Below are 24,943 nucleotides of genomic sequence, written 5' to 3'. Positions count from 1 at the left end.
CTTGAAACTAACTTTTTGCTCAGGTACCAGCTGGCGACTAATGGGAAAAAGTTGGTCGCCAGGTCATAAATTTTCGTCGCCAACTTTGCGTGCAAGGAAAGTCACAATTGTTAAATAGCACAAAAAACTAAAAAACAGCACGAGAAAGATCTCTACAGCCATTGTTGTTTTCAGCTTTGTCTTTAGTTTAGTGATGGTGATGCAACTTACCTTTATCGCGACTGAAAGCAAAACATGATTCGCCAGCTGGCAACCAGTTCTGAAAATCTAGTCGCCAGCACTCAATTTTTGGTCTCATTGCCAACCAGGGAGTTGCAATTTCAAGCCCTCTGAGCAATCTTTGCCTTGTCTTGCAATTACTTACACCAAGCACAATTTGATCTTTGATAAGAGAGTTCCTTAGTGTTCCAAACTCACAAGTTTCACTCAATTTTCTAAGTACAGTCACATACTGGTTGATAGTTTCGCTGCTCTCTTGACCCAAATGTCAATGTGTTTGGTTCTGCTGTGGTATCTTGCATTCCTAGCCAATTCAATGGAGCCTTGGTTGTCTTCATAGATGGTGGTTGGGGCATCTGTCTGCTCACCAACAGGGGCACCCAACAAGAATATTGTTCAAAACCACTTAAACACAGCATTGTTAAACGTATTTTCGTATTTAAACGCCAGATATAGGCATATTTTTATTCCCAAAAAATTTTTCATCTGTTTGGATTCCCTAGCTAAAGTCTAGTGATCCGAAAATTATAGGGATCAAAACTTACCTTTTCGAAAATTTCAGCCAGTAAAAAGGCTCCCGAAAATTCTAGGTGACCTTTTCAGGGTAATAATTAATAATCCGGTAAAAACGGGCAATTGTACCATGTTTTAGATGTTCGAAAATCCTAGGACAGGCAGGCAAGCAAGAAATTTTACTACAAGTGTTCCGAAAATTCTAGATCTCAAATCGTCTTCCGAACAGATATTTTCCGAAAATTGACATTAGGTGCCCCTGCACCAAGATCTTTCAATAAACGAAGTAACCACATAGCTTCTGAGCAGCTGAACTCAGGGCTACATATTCTGCTTCAGTGGAGGACTTGCCAACTGTTGCCTGCTTCCGGCTTGACCAACTGATTGTATTGTTAGCGATCTGAAATACGTAGCCTGACATTGATCTACGAGTGTCAACATCTCCTGCCCAATTTGCATCACTGTAGCCTACTAATTCTGGTTCACGTTCTTTGCCTGGAGAAAATTGGAGACCATGCTTCAACATTCCTTTGAAATATCTCAGAACTTCCTTGACGCCCATCCAGTGATCCTTACTCGATCTTGGCATAATTATACTGAGAGAGAACTCCAACTGCAGCAGCAATACCTGGTCTTGTGGCTGTCGAAATATAGGTTAGACATCCAATCATTTGTTGGTAAAGTCTTGTCATCTGGTGATAACTGTAAAACTTCCTTCCGGGCTCAAGTGGAGCAGAGACGGGTCTACAGTTTTCCATTCCAAATTTCTTGAGGACTTTAGACCACTACATAGTTAGGCTGAGTTACAGTCAATGTTCTGTGCTCTCTGTCTCGCTTGATGGTTATACATGTACCAAGCAGATAGTGAATCTCACCTTGGTCAAGTGACACATAATGCAGCTTTCTCTTCTTTAAGCAGTGCAGAGTTGTTTCAGACTGGAATGATGTCATCAACGTACACGCCCAAAAACAGAAAAGTGATTTGACCATTAGCTTCTTTTACCGACTTCACATAAATGCAGCCATCTGCATTGCTTATGCGATAGCCAACTAATTTCAGGTACTCATCCAGAGTTGACATTGTGGGAGCCTATCTCTAATTTCCAAAAAATTGAAGAAAATCAGACCCATGACTGATCGAGGATCAAGTTAAGGTGTGATAAAGAAACACGCATGCATTTTGTTATATAATTATGTTTGCACGAAAACTGCCGGTACAATTACGCATTGTTTTCATTACAAATTTTTTCCCATCAAATGGTCGATGTTTCAATGAAATCATTGCTTATTCGTTATTTTTCATCGCAATTTTTGCATGTAAACCAGATGCATGTTTATTGTCGCTTAAGGTGGCTCAAAATAGTTTTTTCCCTTTTTTTGCACAAAATTAAGAGATGCTTCAGTGAAGCTTTCACTGGGTTGCCTGTTGTAAGTGTTACAGAAAATAAGAAGGCACTGTATTGTGTGGTATTGAACTACAGCATTCCAGTCTCTGAAGAATAACAAATAAAAGAGAAGCGAGAAACATTGGCTTCTGGGCTCACGTGTTGATAATTTTCAAGTTCCCTCACAACTTCTTTTCACCACAAGTTTAAGCGTGCCCTCTGAGAATCTGACAGCTTTGTTATACTGAAGTTTCCTGAACTTAATTCCTAGGAGTTCGGCAGGGTTAGTATCTGGATGGGAGACCAAAATTAGCATTTTTGTAAAGGTTTGGGTTGTTTCAGTGATAGTAAAACAATGCCCTGCAACCCTAACCTGCAACCTGCACTTTACACTCTCCGGGTGTGGAGATGAAAATAAACAAATGCCAATCAAAGAAACAAAGACACAGGTCGATATTTCATGTTTCTCCTGGTCGTAACACAAAATTAATACACAGATTGAAGTGCTTATTGATCACCTCTTACGTTACTGGGGTGCATGCTGGGCCCAGCTAGTAGTTTAAATTTATAATGCAACATTTTCTAAATTTATACACCATATGCACATGGCACATGGCCTAATGCCAATCCCTGGAATGGCATATGGGAAATAAACAACCGCCAGGTCCCGGTTGTTCAAAAGATGGATAGCGCTATCCACCAGATAAATCACTATCCATTGGATAGCGCTATTGGTTTCGCTAATTGACTTATCCACTGGATAGTGATTTAATTTCGGCAGATATTGATATAGCGCTATCCGTCGTTTGAACAACTGGCCCCAGGTGTAACCATTTTCAAAAGGACCCTCATAATATATTGGCCTTAAAATGCTACTATGATCAAAAAATCACTTCTTTTTTTTCTTTAGATTTTGGAAGTGTGATTGCTTAACACTTGACTGGCAAAAGTGTAAGCTTTGATTTTTATCCAAAGGTGATTTACTTTGAGTGAGGTTTTGGATTGCATGGTCCACCATTACTCACGTTCCAAACTGACCGATTGGACGTCAGAGGGTTGGATCTAGGGAAAAGTGAGGTCATTTACTCACTAGCTTAAAATTTCAGCGTGTACACTGTAAACGCAGCTTATTATATACACAAAACATGAGTTTGTAAGTCTGAAAGCCCAAAACTCCCATGCTGCATATTGATTCAGGCATGTACAGATGCATTGCATTCTTAAACTATTGAGTCCTTGACATCATTTTGTCCTTGATCCAGCTCTCTCGAGATTTTAAAGTTACTAATGGAGTTCCATTAAACAAAATTCCAGTTAAAATAGACAGGTGTCTTTTTGAAATCAAGGCTTAAATCTTGGATCAGTTACTGTTTAGTTAACATAGTTTTGAAATCCGAAGAAAAATAAAAATTGATTTTTTTTGTAAGTAGCACTTTACAATGTAAATATAAAATAATGTTTCAGGATTTCAGCAAAATAATTTACACCAGGCCCAATGCATTTTGGAAAACAATCTTCCATGAGTGGAAAATATATTTTCACTTGCTCTTGCATTTTTAGCAGCTGCAACAGTTTTATGTGAAGCTAGTATACCCCTTTGTACTGTGACTACAGGTCTTTCTGCAGGCATGAGAAAGCTCCGTATTTTGTTCACAAAGGGAATTTACTGTTTTTACTTTAAATTTCGATGTTTAAATTATACTTACATATAGGTAAGAACATCACTCAAGTCTTCTGGATTTAACGTTTGTATAATTATGTTCCTTACAGTCCTACGAGGAGAAAAAAATTATATGGTGGAACCAAGCAATTGGAGGGAGTTCATGTGATCCCAACACAAGGGTTGCCACAGCAACATGTTTACAGAACAACTCTTTAGACTAGGTTTGCACAGAAGTGCCAAGTGAAATGCAATAGGCCACCTTAAGCCAGACCGCAAAACCAGAACTTAAAGAACCATGGGTTTTTTAGACCCTGTTCACCAGTAATTATTACACTCAGCTACATGTATTTTTGAAAGCAGAGCCTTTTTCCACTGTTTTTGCCTCCCATCCACACGAATGCAGCATTTTCGGTCACTGAAAACAAAGGATTTTGAAAATGGACGCTTATCTTACGGTATTCGTGTGGACAGTTGAAAACAGAGGTTTTCAAATACAGTATCATCAGAGGATTGTGATTCTATAGAGAGTGCCTGCATGCCCACACACGCTTTAAAGGTGGAGGTACCTAAGTGTTTTTACTTTTAGTGAAAGTGGCAATTTTTCAGATGAGCAGTGAGTGTGAGGGGAGGGACAAGCCTACAAAATAGTTTCATATATGAAGTAACTTCAAGGTGACATTATAATGAATTACTCTGTTGCAGTCTCACAGATACATGTATGGTTTGTATTAACAGACTTAACTGTGAGAGGGTAATGTGAAGTGCTACTTTTCTACCCATATGAACCACATGAACCCTTTGGATATCTTGGCCATATTAATAGGGAGCTTAAGCAGGCGCATTTTTGAGACGTGGACAGCAACCGGAAGAGACCAATTCTCGTGTCAGGAAAGTTGCATCTCCCACATTTTTATCCTAATTATCTCTAATGGAGAAAAGAAACTTGACAATGAAATGTGGTTGTGTGAAGACAAGTTAAAAGGGAAAACAGGCCACTTCCGGTTGCTGTTCACCAGTGTTGCATCCAGGTTTTACTGGGTAGGGGTCCTCTGGACCCCTTTGCCAAATATTTAGGGATCCATACCAGAATTTTGGGGGTCCTATCATAAATATTGATATTAATCACCTCATTATTTGATGATGAATCTTAATAATGTTGGTGGTTGAAATTCCATGAAACACTATCAACAACAATAATTATCTTCAGTATTTGAAAATGACGCTAATACATTTTACTTCTAAGTTATACTGACGCTAAAAGTGAAAATACACCAACCATGATTCTCTCTTTGTTATACCAATTCTACATGGATCAATCAACGTTAAGTATGTGAAAAATAGCGCCATTGTTAATATAGATATAGCGAGCACATGGTCCCAGGTGGAAATCTTATTAAGATCTTACCAAGATTCTTAATAAGTTTCTTATTAAGATCTTACAAGATTCTTAATTAAGATTCTTACAAGATCTTGTAAGATTCTTGTTAAGATCTTACAAGATCTTGCAAGATCTTGCAAGATTCTTACAAGATCTTGTAAGATTCTTAACAAGATTCTTAAAAGATCTTGTAAGAATCTTGCAAGAATCTTATAAAATCTTAGTCAAGATCTTAGATAAGATCTTGTAAGAATCTTATAAGATCTTGTAAGAATCTTGGAAGAATTGTGTAAGATCTTAGATAAGATCTCGCAAGAATCTTATAAGATCTTAGACAAGGATCTTGTAAGAATCTTGTACAATCTTAGACAAGATCTTGTGAGAATCTTGTAAGATTCTACCCAAGATCTTATCTAAGATCTTGTAAGGTGTTGAAGTATCTTGGCTAACATCTTCCAAGATCTTGTTCCAGAATCTTACAAGATTACCAATGATAAACTTACAAATATAGGGGTTTTATTCAGGTACAACAAAGCATTGTATTTTTGGAGTTGTTTTGTTTTATTTTGTTTAACATAATCTGCACTCCAGTACTAAACTGCAGAAAGAAGCAAATATTGTATATGTAACTTTTTACAAAAAGATCCAAATCTTGCACTGGCTTCTTATTGGTAAATTCGTAAAAAATCTAGCAATATTTTTACAAATCAAACACTGCTGCTTTCCTGGTGTCATTATTGCAAATTACAGTCAATTCCAATAACTTGAACCCCTGTTCTCAAAAAGTAATCACTTTCATTTCCCTTGAGGTAATTGCTAGTCTTTACTCAAAATAATTATTTTCCCCTTTAATGCTACCTTACAAAGTGATGTGGACCTATATTATTCTTTTGTGTACTTTATTCCAACAGAAAAGAAATAACCATATGACTATTGTTAAGTCTCAAAATTAATTCATAACCAAAATTGTCATCGAGCTAAAGCGCTAAGTTGCCATGAAAAGTCAAGTTAATACATGGGTGCACAAAGATTGCTGTACGTCTGTCAAATGTGTAACAATATTACTTTCCAGACTTGTTGAAACTACAGTACTGAACCTGAAAATCAAACAACTATTGCACTGACAATACATTTGTTGAACTTTTTCTTAAAAAAAAAAAATCAGTTTCAAACCCATAATTGGCAGTCTGTCTTCATTTAGTTATAACTCTATTGTGTTAAACTATGGGATTGCTACATATTTGGTACATTGTAGTACTCCATAGATACCCCATATGATCTAGTATAGGAAGGATATGGCTCAGCCCCATACCAATACCACATGATCTCTGACCCCTCACTTTGGGAATGCTACATACTTGGCAGCACTCCATCCAATTCCCACATTATCCAGGCACACTGGTATATGGTATGGGAATGCTATGGGGATTTGGTAACGTCCCTTACAATTCCCATATCATGCTGGCCCATAATAATGATATGGCAATCAATGAAATGGTAAACTTCCATGCATACAATCTCCACATTGTCTAGGTACATGTATGCTGCATCTGGTATGGGAATGAAATGACTTTTCACACAATTCCCGTCCTGTCCCATATATTCAGTGAACAGCTGTGATTCTTCCTAGTCTTGGACTACAATCAGTCAATTCACTGGTCAGTTTTCTGAAGTAATAAGGTCCTTTAATCAACATACAAACAAGTAGCACAGTTTCACATTCAGCTTCAATGGGTATTAATTAATTTATGTACAGATCATTACATTTCAGCAACTGCAAAAACTAAAAATATATAATATTTATATCCTGCTCCTGTGGTGGAAACTACAACAAATCCATTACAGTCAAGCTATTAACAGTAACAGCTCACAGGCAAAAAATAGAATACAGAGTTCAAAGCAGTACCTAAAAATTGAATTCATGTCAAAACCTTTGGACTGGGTTCTTGTTTTAAATTTAAATACAACAAAAGCTTATAGACATTTCAAATAAACCACAGAACTATAACAAGTCTGCAATGAGAGATCCCCAAATACATCAAACCATAACTGGTGGAGGAGACAGAATTGGTTGCTAAGCATTTTTGTCTGCTGTGAAGGACCTTTCCTTGCTGTCCCATCAAAGATTTTTTTCAGGACGTGTCTTTCTGCTCTTTCATGGCAACTTAAAAAAATACAGCATATACAGTATTATTATACTTCAATGATGCATGTAGTAATTCCTCTAAATTACTGATTATTTCTATTACAACTAAATTGTGTAATAGTAAACTCATAAATTTGGATCCCTTTACTTACAAACGTCAATAATAGCTTTGTCAGGCATTTTCTGCATTTATTACAATAGTTGAAGTGACAGCATTTAGCATTTCTACGAGAAGGAATCATTTGTCAATCGTATACATATAACTTGTGGTATGAGCACTTGTTTTCCAAATCATTTGCTTCACCATTTGCTCTAAAACTTCATTATTCTTCATTACAGGTTTACGAGTTTTTTTTGCAGGGCTATAGCATTTAAGCCAAATTGACTATCCTTGCTTCACAAATTGACTCGAAGATGTGAATTCTAAATACAGGTAAACCGTTCCTCATTTTCAAGACAATAAGGCATCAAATCAAGCGTTATTCGCTTAAAGTTAACGCTTACCTTTTTACTTGTGTTGTTGTAAGCATTTCCTTGCCTGGATCAGGATTTAAAGAGTAAACCTAACCAAAAAATCGTCACCGTGCAAAAAGTGTGATCGTAGATACCTAAACGTTTGAATAAAACCGCCCAAAATCTGTAAGAGCTGGACGTTGAGCTGGACTGGTTACCACTGACAGCTGACCAAAACGAAAAGAGCTCACTAGTTTCCAGTCCGGTCTCTCACGTGTTATTCAAGATGGCGGAGGATGAATCTTTCCACCGATTCATTACAAATGGGCAAGATTTGAAAGATACTGGAGTTCATTGAAAGGATTAAGTACTGACTTGGAGTGTGTAATTTTCAAGAGTAATGCATCATGTTCCTTTTGGAATAAGGCCGATTATGAGAGCATCAAACAAGGTAATCCGTTGATGATATTTGTCACAATCTATACAATACATCAGAATAAAAGCTTTCTTTTGCATTTCTCCGTGTAGAGAGTGACATTGTTTAAGCAAAGTACATATATTACGAGTAGTGAATTAACTCGAAAAATATCGCATTCACACAGGCATGCTTTGAATAAGACCAAACCTTGTTATACATGTATTGAAGGTTGAAGTTAAAGCTCATTTTTTCAAGGCACCAGATGAAATCAAATCCTAAAGTTGCACTTAACTTTGATTATTGTCTCAGTGGCACGTTCAGTACTATTGCACAAAATTCTCAAGAATCTCAACTCGCTCAAGTGACCCTCAAATTGAATCATTGAGTGGAATTCTTAAAGGTTCCCATAAAATCCTAGTCCACATTGCCTTTAGCTAGTTTAATTCCCAAAAATTAGGCCTGGAAATCCGGAAAAGCCCGGCTTAAAAATTTTGGAAGGCCGGGAAGGTAAGGCTTTTTGGCCGAACAGTGTGACAGTTTAAATTGCTTTAAAACATGAAAGTTTAAGTACTACAGATGTACTTTAGCATGATAGAATGAGAAGGACTTAAAATAATCATTTACATAGCTCTTTTATCAGAGACTGTACATCTAAGAATAATCATGCAAATGTTTAGTCTCAGGTGTCAAATTTAGGAACAGTCAATATAATGTTCATGTTCAAGTGTGAGATATAATATAATGTTTACATCGCTACATTAAAGATTAAACCAAAACATCATCGTATTTTGCAAGACATCATCAAGGCCATTTTATTAAAGATTGTTACTTCAAAGACACTTTAATTGAGCCCACAGAGTTTGGTTAAGGTCACTGGTCACTATGAAATTGCAGTCAATGTCTGTAATCTTGAAGACTTAAACATTTTTGGCCTGGAAATTCAAAAAAGCCTGGTCAAGCCTGGCTTGAATCTTAAAGCCTGGAAGGCCAGGCCTTTTTGGCCAGGGTTGCCGGGAAAGCTCGGCCTTGGAAGTAACAAGGCCGGGAAGGCCAAGCTTTGGTGGCCAAGGTTGCTGAGAAAGCTTGGCTGTGGCCATGCTTGCCGGGCTTTACCAGGCCGCATTTTCCCAGTAAGCCTGGCCTGGCCAACCTTTGCCAGGCTAGCCTGGTTTTTGGCCGGGCTCCTGATGCAAGGGAAGTTTGTTGTAAGTTGTGATCTTTGTTCTCAAACAAAGACTTTGCCAGAATATTAAATTATTTTAGTATCACACAGTCAGTCAAAAGACCAAGATCTACAAAAACTAGTATACACAACCAAGTGGTTTGTCAAAACAGTTTATTGCACAATCAGAAATGGAGATAACTGAAATGATTTTTACTAAAAAAGCTTTTCACAAAACACTTGTATGAAATTCCATTTTAAAACGTTCAGTAGACTGTTGGTGTCTTATAATATTAGCCGTTGAACGATCGTGTTTTTATTCGAAGAATCAGAAATGCCTTTTAGAGCTTTCCGCCTTTGGAAAACGAAAATTTCCAGTTTCTATTTCATATTTGTGCTTGTGAGGATCTTCAACATTTATAGTTGGACAAATCCTTTTTCATTTCAACTGGAATTGCTTACATTAGTTTTGTTGTCTTTTGTCATTCATTTTGAAGTCTTTTACATGGCTTTTGTCCACTGCGTTCCTTATGCCCAAGACAATAATTATTATTATGTTAACCTCTGATTCTTCTACTAGTTTTGATCAGGAAGAATGCAGCTCACTGCTGTATGGTGGCTCATCAATTTCAGCCAAAAACTTCAAGGTTTGAAGCAAAAACACAACCTGTATTCCCGAGCAGTGCATAGTGTACTTAAGCTTATGAAGTCATGCCTTCCATAAGAAAACAAGTGCCCTTCATCAGGATGCCTTATTTGAAAAATAACTCTAGCATGTAGGATTTCATTTCAAAAAGCATGTCAGCTGTTTCAGTTGTCAGTATCCTGTGGAGGATGAAATTTGCCTGTCAGTGAATGACCAGTGTGCAAGGCCTGCAATGCAAGCTAAGCCTTTTTGGCTCCCTCTCTCCCCAGTCTTCCCAGTCGTTTTCTTCCCGAATTCTTTCCCTGTCCCCTCCCCTTGGCTGACCATAGGTCTGTTATGATCAGCTATTGTGAAAACACCCAGTAAAGCCCCCCTGCGAGGTGCTTCTAAAAATAGAAAGATACGGGACAGGGTTGACTCAGAGGGTTAATGTGGAAGATGGAGGCTCCGGGTAATGGGCTCTTGACAAGACGTTATGAGATCTTCTAGGATGTGTACTAAGGTCTTATAAGATCTTCACCAAGATCTTTACTTAAATCTTTTTAAGATCTTTTTTAAGATCTTATTTAAGATTCTTACTAGATCTTGTAAGATCTTTGCTAAGATCTTGTAAGATTTTTACTAAGATCTTATGTAAGATGTTTGCAAGATCTTGTAAGATTTTTACTAAGATCTTGTAAGATTCTTACTACATCTTGTAGGATCTTTGCTAAGATCTTGTAAGATTTTTACTAAGATCTTATGTAAGATGTTTGCTAGATCTTGTAAGATTTTTACTAAGATCTTGTAAGATTTTTATTAAGATCTTGTAAGATCTTTTTCAGTAAGATCATGTAAGGTAGTCCTAAGATCTTGTTAAGATCTGGTAAGATTCTTTTAAGATCTTACAAGATCGAAAACATCTTAAATTTTTTTGTCAAAATTTGTTAAGCAAATGTATTAAGATCTTAAACAAGATCTTATTAAGATTTTCATCTTAATGCCCATCTTACAAGATTCTTACAAGATCTTAATAAGATTTCCGCCTGGGGTTGCACGTTCAATTTACGAATTTGCATATATTTCAAGCATGAAATTTGTGCGTCCACAAAGACCCCTTCTTAGCATTGTAGGACGTCCAAATGCAAAATATTGCATCCCAGGACGCAATGACGCGCTCTGGATGCAACACTGCCGTCCACCTCTCAAAAATGAGCCTGCTTAAGTTCCCTAATATCTCACGGTCTCAGACGTCTGGGTCACAACTATTACAGATTAGCCTATTTATCATATGGAAAAATTCACATGTTTGGGATGCCTTTGATGCCCTCTTGTACTGTATAAATAAGGCCATGGCTAAATTTCAGAATACCCCGCCACTTATTTGCATCTCATTGAATAAGAATATGCTCTATTGTATTAAGTCTCGTTCTTCAAAAGATTCCGCATAGGGGAAACAAGGCCATTGAAACGACCAGACAATAACTTATCACCGTCAATAGTAATATTAGGTAAGACACGTGCAGCTAAAAAATCTAAGGTGGCTATAAAACTCAAGCTTAAGTTATGCCTATAAACTGCAGTCGCGCCATCAAATGGTATAAATTATACATTTTTAATCAATTATACACTTCCAGAACGTTTGACCCAGAAAAAAAATTAAATCTTGTCAAAATAGCAATATTTACAATTCAGTTTAATCACTCACAGTGACGATGTGGCTCCAGAACAAGTGACCTTTTTATCGATGTCAGAACAGGAACACCCGCCGCTACATTCATAATTCGCTCTCTCAGAATTTGCCCGCCTGTACTGCGTTCTGCCGTCGTTGTTAAGATTCCAGAATCCGTCCCAATCAGAGGGGTAATTTAAGAAATACCGTGCGTTCCAATAATCATATCCAAGGAATACATTAGAACCATAACCGGGAAAGGCTGTAACAACTCTCAAGAGCGGAAAAAACAGACAACAAACTGTCACTGCTTGGAAACGCAAAACACAAACGTGCGGCCACGACATTTTAGACAACGCAAATAGCAGTTCTTCAGATCGAACTCACAAAGATGCTGCAGATCACATAAAAATAATTTAGCACTTGAATTCTTTCGTTGCTAACCAAAAGGGTTGTGCGCACTTCTCAGACTTCATACATGTGCGAGTCCGTCGACGTCGTGACCGTATTGATCTCTCCCGATTGATACTTGCATTGGGTTCTTCACTCCGCAAAGAAATTCTCTCGCAGACAACGTTTAAATATTTGTTTACGGTGTCCCAGACCACGATTTTTACTTTCTAACTTTCCACATATTAACCTCGTAAATATTCCTTTGAAATGTAAATAATCAGCTGAAAGCCAATATGACATGAGGCTTTCCATGTTGTATTACTTGACGTGTTCCCTGCCAAAAACCGCAAGGTCTTGTGGATGTATCCCCGAATTTTCATGGCGGGTTTAATTTTGGAGATGACCTATGCTAAAGATTAGGCTGTGAATTATTTATATTTTTCTCAATTCACGTGAATTTTTAAGGCATCGTTGGATGGTCATATTAGAATTTTTCACGCGGTTATTTTCTCAACTTTCACCTGCGGTTTGGGACTAAAAAATGGTACCGGTTTGTTGAATTGACCTCAGTTACTCAGTAAATTCGTCACAGGGCTCTTGTCGTTGTACTCTCTAACAAGGAAGCTTTTGCAAATGACTGTCTGGGTGCAAAGTGTTCCCAAGTGAGAAAGTCATTTTCTGCGGATCTGTGGTACACACCGGTCTTGAAATAGGTTGATAGCTAGCAGATGTGGTCTGAACGTTGCCATATTCTCCAATATTTCGCGTTACTTAGTTTGTATTGATTCACTAAAGGAGTGTTCAAAATGGAAGAAGCAACAACGAATTCGGTATCAAACGCCGATGAAAATTTAAACGACACTGCTGTTGGCATCTCCACCACAGTCACAATGTTGGACATGACTGAAACACAAAGTCCTGGGCAAATCTGTGACTGCTCGGAAGGCGATAGTGATTTTCAAGCGACTGACAGCAAAGCCAGTGATGAAATGACTATTTCAATATCAGCTGGACCCAATTTTCAGACTGAAGCTGCTGATTTCAAGACTGATGCTAATGGTGAAAGAAGTGATGAAAAATGTTGTCATAAGGAAATGGACAGTCCAGATAAAACAAACAGTGAAGGGAAGGCTAATGGTTCAGCCACTGGAGAGAGCAACCCACAAACTCACATTGAATCTTTGGAAAGAGATGGAAACACAACTGAGCCTTTAGTAACAAACAAAGTCCTGAACACAAATTTAACTGAAGATTCAAGTGATCGCTCCTGTCAAGAAGCTAGCGATGTTGGGGAAGCAAATCAAGTAGGATCAACTTTGACAGCCTTGCAAAGGAATGAAGATCCTCAGGTGGAAACCAGTAATGAGAATGAGCCCACAGACAGAGCTGCTCAATTGACCACTCAAAAAGAAGAGCAGGCTCTAGAGTCAATTTATCACATAAAATGGATAAAATGGAAGGGAATTAATACACCAATCATCACACAGAATGAAAATGGACCATGCCCTCTTCTTGCTATTGTTAATGTTTTGCTTCTGCAGAGAAGAATCAACATTCCTTCTCTTCAGGAAATTGTTACTTCAGGGCAACTTATGGAATACATCGGAGATTGTATTCTGGAAGAGTCACCTAAAGTATGATTAACTTAATTGTCTAGCCTCGGTTGTTCAAAAGGTGGATAACACTATCCACCGGATAAATCGCTATCCGGCAGATAAACACAAGAAAAACCAATTGAGTTATCCAGTGGATAACTCAACTGGCTACCTGTAATGTTTAGAATAGATTATAAGATTATTATAACTCATAAAGCAATCCATGGTACAGGTGTACAGCTCCTAATTATTTTATCATCTCTTGTAAACTTTAAGCCAACTTTAAGCCTAATTCTTTCTACATGTACAGCCTCAGATCAAAGAACAAATATTTGCTGTCAAATCCAAATTTCAGGACTCTCTCTACTCTTGGCGATCGAGCCTTTGTAGCCACCGTACCAAATCTGTGGAATAATCTTCTTAGACGCACTTCTGATTTTAAAGTTTTTAAATGTAATTTGAAGATTCATCTTTTTATAAAAGCTTTTTCTGATATAGTATTGCAATTCATGGGCTAAATAATTATTAATTTGTGTAATTTTGACTATACTACATTGTTATATTATTTTTATGTAATGGTGATATATTGTTCTTTTATTGTAAGGCGAGTTGAAAACTGCATAGTTGAATTTGCGCTGTATAAATAAATGTTATTATTATTATTATTATTTTATTATTATTATTGATAGTGATTTATCCAGTGGATAGCGCTATCCACCCTTTGAACAACTGGGGCCTGGTGGTTCTTGATTAATTAAATTTTTATTCACCAATTCACACTATTACAGTTGTTTTGAGGTTGTGTTAAGAGATGAGTATGTGACCTACAAGTAATTGTTTGCAAATTAATAGTCTACTCATGCCCATCACTTTAATCTGAGCTGCTAGAAGGTGATTTAACATCCTAAATTTATCAAAGCAAAATTCTTATGTGAGAATAATTATCACAATAATGACACAAATCAGTCCCCTCAATGATGAGGTTACACCTGGGCATTTTAACAATGGTAAACACAGCTTTGTGGTCCAATGTCTTTTTTCACTTTACCATGATAAACCACATTGTTTTGTTATGATAGCAACTGCTGCATGGCAAAACATGGTTTATTAGTGTTGTTTACAAGCCATGTTGGACCTCAGTCAAGGTGTTTAAAGGGGTACATGTAGTGTCACATTATTTTAGTCAAACTTCAAAACACTAAAAGATCTCTTTCCATCAATGAAGATCAGAAAGTAATGCTGTGCAGTGTAGTTTTGTTGCCAATAACCATTGAAGTGCACTGAAGCTGTTCTTTGTTGTTTGTAGCCAAGGATGGAGAGGATGGAAATGGATTGAAACTTGAAAAACCTCGCCGGTTTTTTCAAGTTTGGAGACGATATCTTCAGAAACTCACCAAAAATTAAATACGCATAGCCTTCTTTTGCCATCAATATATTTCTCATCTTGTCAGTGGGTTGTCTGGATTGTTGTACAGTACAGTAAAGTACTACAGTAATTTAGATTGTTACCAAGTTTTGACCTACAAACAGCAAAGTTAGCATGACAGTCCCCTTTTAAAGAGTATTACATGTAAGTAAAAGAAATATGAAGAGTTTCTTCCAAAATATATTAAAATGTGCCGTAAAAAGATTCAAAGGTGGCAACTATGTGTAGAGAAATTTTACGGTTTGAATTTTAAAATAAGAAAAAAATGAAAACTGTGTCAAACAATAAAACATATTTCAAAATTTATACATTATTATGTAATTATTATTACTGGCAGATCACCAATGATTTGTTTGTTTGCCTTTAAAAAATTGGCAGATTTTAAGCTGCTTACCAAAAACGCTTCATTTTTTTGTCAAACTTACACAAGCTTGAGGCAATGATACTTGAATGTTATTACTCTGAACATTCTTCTTTTCGTAGCGCTTGTCAGAGGGAGCCCAACTTAATTATGAGCAAAACATGCATGATGCCATTGCAATCATGAACAAACTTCAAACTGGACTTGATGTTAATGTTAAATTTACAAGGTAAGGAAGCATTTTTGTTGTATTAAATTCATTTGATTAAAACAGGTAAGATAGCCTTTTTGTATAAAGTTGATATTTAAAGCGTGTCTAAAATTGTTGGTAAAAATAGTTACTTGGTACCATTTCCTAGTTCTTCTGTAGCATTGTATTACTGTATCACAGAATGAACTACATGACTGTACATTTAGTATTATTACATATTTATTAGGTTTTTATTGAAAATTCCCTGCGCTGATTGGTTGCATTTGAGGTGATTATTACGCGAGGATCACCTAAGCAATTTTTCCAAAATGGCTTGTGAGGTGACAAAGAAATTAATATTGTCTTTTAAAAAAATGCATATTTTCAAATAATCCCCTACGTAATACTGAAAGCAATAAGTTATTCACCTCAGACTTGGTGAATATCATTGAATAAAAACCTTGACTTCGTCTCAATTTTTATTCACCGATATTCACCTCGATTTCAGCAAATAATAAATTATTGTTAAGTAATTCATATTTTTTTTGCAGCATCACAGAGTTTGAGTTTACTCCTGAATGTGTAGTTTTTGACCTTCTGTCTATTGGGTTGTACCATGGTTGGCTTGTCGACCCTCAGAATACTGATACTTTGTCTGCTGTGGGTGAGCTGAGTTATAATCAGTTGGTAGAGAAAATTATTGCAAGCAAACAGCAAGGTGCGGAAAGCCAACTTGTGTCTGAAGGTAAGGACACTGAAATTTACTTTTTTCTTGGAAGATTTTAAACTAGAGTTTAGCCTTTGACACCTAAACCCGGCCATACTTAGTATTTTACTCTGTCTAACGCCAAACGATTTTAATCGTCAATGGGGAACCCCGAGGAATCAGTGGGTTAGGGTGATGTTATACATGTAAGTCTGAGCTATAAATGATGTTATACCCTGTACTATTGTTTAGGTTTTATTGGTGAAGCTTTTCTTGAGGAGACAGCCAGTCAACTAACATATCATGGCTTGTGTGAACTAAATTCACGTTTACAAGATGACCAACTTGGTGTGTTTTTTAGGAACAATCATTTCAGCACCTTCCTCAAGCGCAAGGTATGTAAGCAGATTTCTGTACAGAGAATACTGGATATTATAGAAGGCCTGGCCCCACAGCACCATGCTTCTGTTTTTTGGTCATCCTTTGAGGAGGCCATTCATTTTATTACTAAAGAGTAGTCAAAGAATGTTTGAATGGAGTCGTTCCTATTTTCAGGAAACTTTTAATGATTCATTTTATCATACCGTAACTATTTTTATATCCTCCAAATACATGTAATCATCTTCCTTTTGCACCAATGCAGTTGTCAATGGACATACAAAGTCATGTTATTACTCCTGATAACATTGAATTTACATTTGTGCAAGTACTTGTGCATGTACAGTACACTGTTAGCATGATAATTGTGACCCTAATTGGGAAAAGGGGGATTAAGGTGAATTTCGAAAACAACGTTTTAACGCGTTTAATCGCGTTCGTCGAAACGCGTGGAAACGCATTTTGTATGCGTTTAAACAGATTTTTAATGCGTTTAAACAAATGGCTCTGTTGCGCTTCAATTACTTCATTTCGTATGCTGAAAAGTACGCTAATTTAGTTGTATTTGAATGAATAAATTACCTGTTCTATTATATGAAATGCGAAGATTAGGGTGCATGTCTTCCAAACCACTGTGTCAAAATGATCAATTCATCAGCAAACTTACCTTTTGCCTTTCCTTTTTACATAGCAGGTGGGTAAAAATTGTCTTGCAGTAAGAATCACATTCCGTCTTTAATTATTTACTATTCTTTTTTCTGTGAGCGCCTCATGCACACCGACTTTAGCCCACTTGCAGTGCACGAATCTCGTGCTATCAACAACGGCAACCAGACAATTAGCACAAGCAGGAAAGAAGATTCGGTTTTCGAGTCTTCCTAAGAATGGAGCAAGCAGTCGCATTTGAGCCTACGGATTCTGCAGACAAGAGCCAACGATATTGCTCAAAGAAACGCAAACCATTGAACGACCCGCAACGACTGAAAAATCAGGTTTTCACCCCATAGCGACGAAAAAATTGGATTGTTTGTACCATTATTGATAATGCCTCGAGAAAATAGAAATTACAGAAAACAGGCTGTCACCTTTAGAAGGGCGTAATTCAAAGAATGAGCGAATCACATAAACATTTCATCGAAATGTGACAAAGTAAACATCGCATTGACTTGACCAAATTAAATACTTCTGGGTTGTGTAATTCTCTCCATTGTTATCGTGGGGAAACAGAAACCTAAATGTCCAGTTGCGAGAGAAGTAGGGAGCGATTCAGTGAAACTGGGAACGTTTTTAGATTCGTGAACATTTGGTAGTATCACAAGTATTTACCGGTTTTTCTGATCAGCGAATTGATGTTTTCGGAACTTCCTTGGTGTTCACGAACAGGCTTTCCATCGGATAGTCTTAATTGATTTGTTACGGATTCTTTAAGTTGTCGAAATAATAATATCATGATTGTGGGACTGTGCGAGAAGTAGCGAACGATATAACTAAAGCAAGAGCCTTTTTTCGCTATCTTCTTGACCTGTACCTTCCAGTTTGATTAATTGATCGAAGTTGATCCTTTGGCCGAGGACGCTGAATATATCTGCTCTCTTTCGCTCATGAAATAGGTTTCCTCTGCCAACTGCAAATCACCCGCGAATGTTACGGGAAGGTTGGATGGGTTCAGAGAAGTATGATCCATATCTTTCAGAGCTTTGCTTTTTTTGTTATTTCAGAGGTTTGAAAGGGCTATCATATTGTTGCAAGTTATCGTGCTTGTGTCTTGACGATTCACTATCTGTCTATTCAACCCTTTTCATTATCGCAAATCATAAACAAACAGGAAATAGACCAGTTTCGTATTCTAACGGTAGGACTGAATCTAGCATGGAATGGAGGCTAATGCGGGCAAATCTTTTCAAATGCAAATTAATTTGCCCGCATTAGCCTCCATTTCATGCTAGATCCAGTCCAACCGTTAGAATACGAAACTGGCCTATTAAACAAACTGATGTCTCCTTTTGACAAGTACTAAATGACCAAAAAGTCTAAAATTTCGGAAGGTTGTGTGACTGATCGCGACAAATATGTAGATCAGTTTATTTCTTTTGAGCAGTAAATAGCGAGTCATCGATCAATTTCTTTTCTAATGGCTTGAACGTAACACTTTATATGAAGCTTTAGTTGAGCCCTGTCATGATGGTACGAGTTGTTTTATCTTCGTTCGGTTACTTGGGCCTTGATCGTCGCCAGGGTCGTCGCTCAGAGTCGGAAGACAGCCGCTATGTCAACTGCCTTGATGAAACATGAATAAAGGAAAAATAGTAGTAGCAAGTTTTGCATGTGAAGAATGCCTCAGCCGGTAACCCCAATGCAGAATTTTATTTGATTGATTTATAAGTGTTTGCGACTCTACTAAGACCAACATGAACAGCATTCAACAATCAAACGTTCTGTTGTACATTTCTAAAACAGGATCGCACATGACAAGAGAAACCTACTGATGACCCTCGCTAATCACAGGGTACACATCAAAGCAAACTTGTGCTTAACACCATCTTGAAATTTCATTTGTACATTCCTCACTTCATTTGAAATAAATTTCTATTGTTTATGCTCATGATTTACAGTTAGAGTCGCTAAGTAAGTGTTTCGTTTTGTTCCTCAGAGAACGCCGCCAGTTTAGGTAAGACTAATTCGCATTTCTTCTCTTTTCCGAGTACTTGCAACGACTAAAACAATCAAGATTTCGATGGTTTGTCGAGCTGCATTGTTTTAAATAAACCACAGTTAACCCCAGATGACACCCAATAATAATATTATAGCACGCAGCCATGCGTTTAAACGCGTCGTTTGTGTAAAGCTTTTCCGACATGAAATCTTGCGCACGCGTTTTTTTCGCGTTTAAACGTTGTTTAAATGCGTTTAAACAGTGTTTTAACGCGTTTGCGTTTAAAACGATAGAAAACGCGTTTTTTTGTTATTCACCTTAATCCCCCTTTTCCTAAATAAGGTCACAATTGTTGTACATGCAGAAAAGCAGATACAGTGGTACATGTTTTAGGATAGTACATTGTATTACTTAATAAATTATTAATCAAATGGTGCTTTTTGCTTTTTATCAGGACGAGCTATTCTTGCTTGTTACAGACCAGGGATTCCTCACTGAAGATCGTGTTATCTGGGAATCACTTGCAAATGTCGAAGGTGATGGCATTTTTGTTGATGCAGAGTTCAGGACTCTTCCTGCAGTACAGAGCTCACCTGAGCCTGCTGTACATCTGCCAATCAATCAGCAGCTATCACAAGAGGATCAGGAGTAAGAAATTCAAATTTACCAGTGTAAAATGTAATGTGATACATGTTGTCATACAGTTTGATTGCAGCCTATTAATTTGCTATTTTTTGAAAATTTAAATGAATAATTATTGTTTCATATACAGTTGTGCACAATTTGCACTACTCAATAGAGCATCCAGCTTTTTAAAGTTCACTGCTACGGGTACTGTCGCCTTTTTATTCTTGCACTTATAAATGTATGTATATTCAATCATTTCATGTCACAAGGCCAGTTTATCTTTGGTGTATTTCTGATGAACAAGAATAACGTTATTGAACCATGCCTTACTGTATATTAGAAGACGCACTTGTAAGTCATGTATTAAAATTAATTATGGTAACCTCATTGGTGATATTAATAATTACAGTAAAATAATAAACCAGTTTCTATAATGTGCATTACATTGTATATTACATTTCTTAACCAGGTTAAGGTAATGATTGGAAAAACAATGAAAGTCGAAAATAAGTCAAACGTTAAAAAATGTTTTTGGACATTTAAATTTGAGGAAATATCGTAATAATACTGTATTTGAAGAACAGTTACCGTACATTCTTGTACAGTATTGGTCATCTAGCAGTGGACTGTTGGTTCTCTGTTGACAAGGACTTAGTATAAATTTGTTCTGCGAAGAAAGAGAGGATTGAATTTGCATCATCCTGTGCAGCACAATAAAGTACAGTGAAACTTAATTAATTAATTGAATTTTAATAATTTTTAGTTAACCCACTCACACCTCAAACGCCCTAGGACGCCCCCCATTGAGGCCTAAAATCGTCTGGCGTTGGACAGAGTAAAATCTATTACATGTCACTCTCAGAGGTCAATGGGTTAATGTATTTATTTATTAAAATTACTCCGGCCTAATTTGGTTTTCAGTGTATTGTTTTAACAAAAGTGAAATTTTGTTGTTGCAGTTTTCTTGTGGCATTGACTCTTCAGCAGGAACAAGATGCACCTTCTCAACAACAGCATTTTCAATCAGAGACAGCACCCATTCAGGCACTTACACAGCAGACTGCTGAGACTGATCAAGAATGGACAGAGTAAGTAAACAACAAGAAATATACATGTACACTCTTAGCTTAGTGATAGATCTCTCATTATCATTCCCATTATAATTATGTCATTTACTTTACAAGTCATGTACCTATGGTGTTTTTTCTTCATATGTAAGTGTATTTAAGGTGGCTTACTACAGTTTCCCAAGAAAAAGATCAAGATTTTGAAACCTGTGAAGTTAAAGCAACAGGATGTCTCTTCTGAAGTGTTAGTCACTACAATATTATTGATCAGTGATGTAAAATGTAATTTTACCTGCCACCAAGGAGCTCGGTCACTATATTATTTAGCACTTCCCCTGATTTGCATTTATTTGTTCATGTAAAATTACACTTTACATCAATTATTGCAGTGACTTTACACTTCAGAAGAGACAATGATCTTTTTGCTTTAATTTCACAAATTTCAAAATCTTGATCTTTTTCTTCGGAAAACTGCAGTAAGCTACAGATAACTGTACCTGAATAGTACATTATAGGATTAACCTAGTGTTTCCTTTCCAAGATGTAATGTACATATTTTTCTGTGCCTATATCTTGTTACATGTTAGATGTACAGTGTATGTGTTCATGTATTACACTTTGGTTAGTCTTTCTCTTATAAGTACATGTACATGAACTGTCACTTGACAATTTCTTTCAATAATATTCAAATTTCACAATTTCTTTTCTTATACATGTACATGTAATGCTTGTAATTACATGTAATTTTCGTTAAATTGTGGCCAATTCTGTGGAACAGAGTTACAAATAAAAGGGCAACAGAATGAAAGAAAATGTTAAATGAAATTTTTTTCTAGCTGTACTCATTAATGTTATTTACTCTGTTTTGTTTTTATCTATTTATTTTTTGGCTTATGAATTGCAGCTGCCTGTCAAATATCTGCACATTCATGACTGTATGCAAGCCTTAGAGCAGGCCAACTTTCTTTTTTTGAAGAAACTGGAAAAACTGAAATTGCATGCAAGACAGAATATTACAGCCAGCAGCCCTTAGTACAAATAAAATAATAATTTTAGGTGTGTTTAGGTTTATCACTCATTCATACGGTACTTGTTAGCACCTTAGTAAAAAAATTCTCCGTCTCAATTCTGACCCCCTAGTCGACAGTTGGCGATGCAGCTACAGGAAGAAGAGAGAATACATCAACAACAGATGCAGCAACAACAAAGGCAAGCGCCACCAGCTCATCCATCTCCTACAGGGTCCAGTAATCCTCCGGCACCATCACAGTCACAACAGGCACGGCATCAGAGGACGCAGAACAATGTTAGTGAACTTGTTGCTGTTTGTTTGCCAACTCTTCTCTTGATGTGTTTTTTGTATTGTCCACCATCAGTCCCTCTTCCTTTGCATGTACCCATGGGGAGTGTCAGGTCACTCTCCCAGATTTCATTAGGGTAGGGACATCCAAAACTAAGTCTAAAATGTATGTTTGTACCTTTTCCAATAAAATATTGCATGACCTTGCAAGTATTTCCAACTTGTTTGGGCTAAAAGATAAGAAGTGATCCTCATACTTTTCTGGACTATTTAAGCAGTTGCAGGGTTCTCCCTAGTTTTCAGCACAACAGGTAAGGGACCTTTTCAAACCGGTAAAGCATTCGGTTAATGTTGGACATTCTGCAAAGGATAAGCGACTTCTGAGCATTTGCAGGCAGTAATAAGTACTCTTACAAGCAGTAACATTTACCGGTTACCGCCTGATAAGGAGAACCCTGCAGTTGTCTCTAAAACAACTGAGAAATTCAAGTGGTTTCAACAGGATTCAAACACATGACCTCTGCAATGCTCTATCAACTGAGCTGCAGTGCACATTGTATGAAGCCACTCACTCGGGAGCAGTTACAGTCAGTGTAAATTTGTTTGGCACATTCATGTATTCGCAATATACATTTTATGTTTGGCCTAAATTACTTCAAAATAAAAATTACAGGTCCTGATGGCTTCTATTGCAATACTCTTAAGTACTACTAAAATTGTCTTGATCTTAACGGGCCATTTCTGAGTTGCTGTTTCCGAGTCTCGGTTTCGAAGTGAGTGTTGGTGCTCAACTATTGTAAGGGAAATGAGTTTGATTTGCATAACAATTCTCAACTCATTTCCATTTGAATGGTTGTGCACCAGGACTCGCTTTGAAACTGAGGCATGCAGCAACGCAGAAATGGGCTATTGTACAGTGTGTTCGTGCTAATAGTGAGTGAACTTTTTTTACAGGACAAATGCATTATCTTGTAACTGATCATGTAAATGTGTCAGTACCTTTACAATGGGACAATCAAGCTTTTCTCAGCAGCTAAAGGCAATGTTCGTCATCAATAATGGATACCTTGGGAGTTGCTAAACTTAAAGTTTCGTATTGCTAGTTAGTTACAAAATTATGTAAACCAAATCGAAAACTACACTGCAGGTTGAGTATTGTATAATTTATAAGGACTATTAAAAAGTACCATACTTTAAATTAATTAGTAGTAGAGAAGATGAACAAATTGTTTTTCTGGTAAGGCAACTTTGTTTGCAAGGAGAGCAACAAAGTACCCTTTTTGGTGAAGTGTACAAATTCTATAAAAATAGATGTAAATTATTTCTAAATCAGAAGGTCAAGGTACCTTTGTGAGAACTGAAGGAATTACATGTATAAGCATGATACCAGTAAACAATGACCAGTAAAATAATTTTTTTTTTTTTTGCGAAAATCAGGGATATTCAACCACCATAAAAATTAATGCACATTGACCGAATGCAAAAATGGCTGCCAACAAATTATTCTTTTGTCTTTAGACTGACTAGCCTCGTTAACACATGTAAAATTGAAAGAACTTTGCCTGTAAAACAAGGCTAGTATTAAAGACTAATTTTCAGAAGGAAAAAAATAATTTATTGGTTGCCATTTTTGCATTCGGTCTGTACAGTAGGTCACTACAACATGTATTGTTAAAGCACTCTTTATTATTATTTTTATGAATTTCTATTATGCGCTACCCCAGAAAACTTCTTACATCATTTTGCACACTTGAGACTAATACATTTCTTTCATTCCTAGTCATGAATGAGAGAGTACGGACAATAGAAAAAAACATATGTTGAGCAATCATTGCATCCAATTACCATCTCTCTCAAGACAGGATCATTGCAAATTCTGAAAGTTATGGAGATGACTAGCTTTAGAGCCAACCTCATTCTCAGGATCTCTCTTCTCTGCTTCCTTTGTCTTTGAGGCAGCAGAAGAGAGACCCTGGGAAAGAGGTTGCCTTGCAGCGTCAAATATTAGGGAGTTTTAGCAAAGACGACGGGTACGGCTACAGCAACGTCACAAAGCAAGAATATTATTGGTTGAAAAAGGAAAAATGCTCGTGCTGCACGTGCAACACAAAATTCCCGTGCATTTCTTTGCCGTACTCCACAAAACACTAACGCGAAATCACCACATTTTAGGTTTTGACGACAACGTGAGCATATAACAATGAAAAAGTCATTTCAGTTTTGACTTTAAAACCGTTTGTACCCACCCAGTTACAGGATAGTTTGCCTGTATTGTACAATGTGAACAAGACGGATTAATAGCGAAATACTTGCGATATCGCTAAGTTATATTTTGGACTGACGTTTTCGTTGCTGTAGCCGTCGTCTTAAATTTTTTGCTAAAAGTCCCTAATGGAGTTCTAAGAGGGTTCTAACCAATAATAGAGTATGTGCACGGTGGCCATGTTGGAGGACCAAAACAATTTTAAAAGATATCTGCATAAAAATAACATTTATTCCCCCAAGGAATATCATTCTTTTGTTTCGGTCCTCCAATATGGCTGGCTGCCGTGCACATACTCTATACAAAATGTTGTTTTATTTTTTAGTTTTATATATTGATAAACCTGTGGC

General features: G+C 36.9%; 2 protein-coding genes across 2 annotated transcripts in view; one reads left to right on the top strand and one right to left on the bottom strand.

The window, feature by feature from the left end:
• LOC138019025 (uncharacterized) overlaps positions 1-12,298 on the bottom strand; it is a 141,127-nt gene extending 128,829 nt beyond the window's left edge. The window contains 2 exon segments of the mRNA XM_068865690.1: positions 3,824-3,889; positions 11,671-12,298. Coding sequence (XP_068721791.1) covers positions 3,824-3,889; positions 11,671-11,981 — 377 coding nt within the window. The 5' untranslated portion in view covers positions 11,982-12,298.
• A 78-nt stretch (positions 12,299-12,376) lies between these two features.
• On the top strand, positions 12,377-23,735 carry LOC138018815 (ubiquitin carboxyl-terminal hydrolase MINDY-1-like). The gene is made up of 8 exons (XM_068865495.1): positions 12,377-13,661; positions 15,532-15,638; positions 16,151-16,344; positions 16,558-16,700; positions 19,791-19,984; positions 20,923-21,051; positions 22,171-22,336; positions 23,285-23,735. Exons 1-8 carry the CDS (start codon positions 12,834-12,836, stop codon positions 23,303-23,305), a joined length of 1,782 nt encoding a protein of 593 aa, XP_068721596.1. The 5' UTR covers positions 12,377-12,833; the 3' UTR covers positions 23,306-23,735.
• Positions 23,736-24,943: the final 1,208 nt, after the last annotated feature.

The sequence above is a fragment of the Montipora capricornis genome, chromosome 10 (genome assembly GCF_036669925.1).
Source record: "Montipora capricornis isolate CH-2021 chromosome 10, ASM3666992v2, whole genome shotgun sequence".
In the NCBI taxonomy this organism is placed as follows: Eukaryota; Metazoa; Cnidaria; class Anthozoa; order Scleractinia; family Acroporidae; genus Montipora; species Montipora capricornis.
Note: the sequence above shows the minus strand (reverse complement) of the source record. Positions and strands in the feature narration are given on the sequence as shown.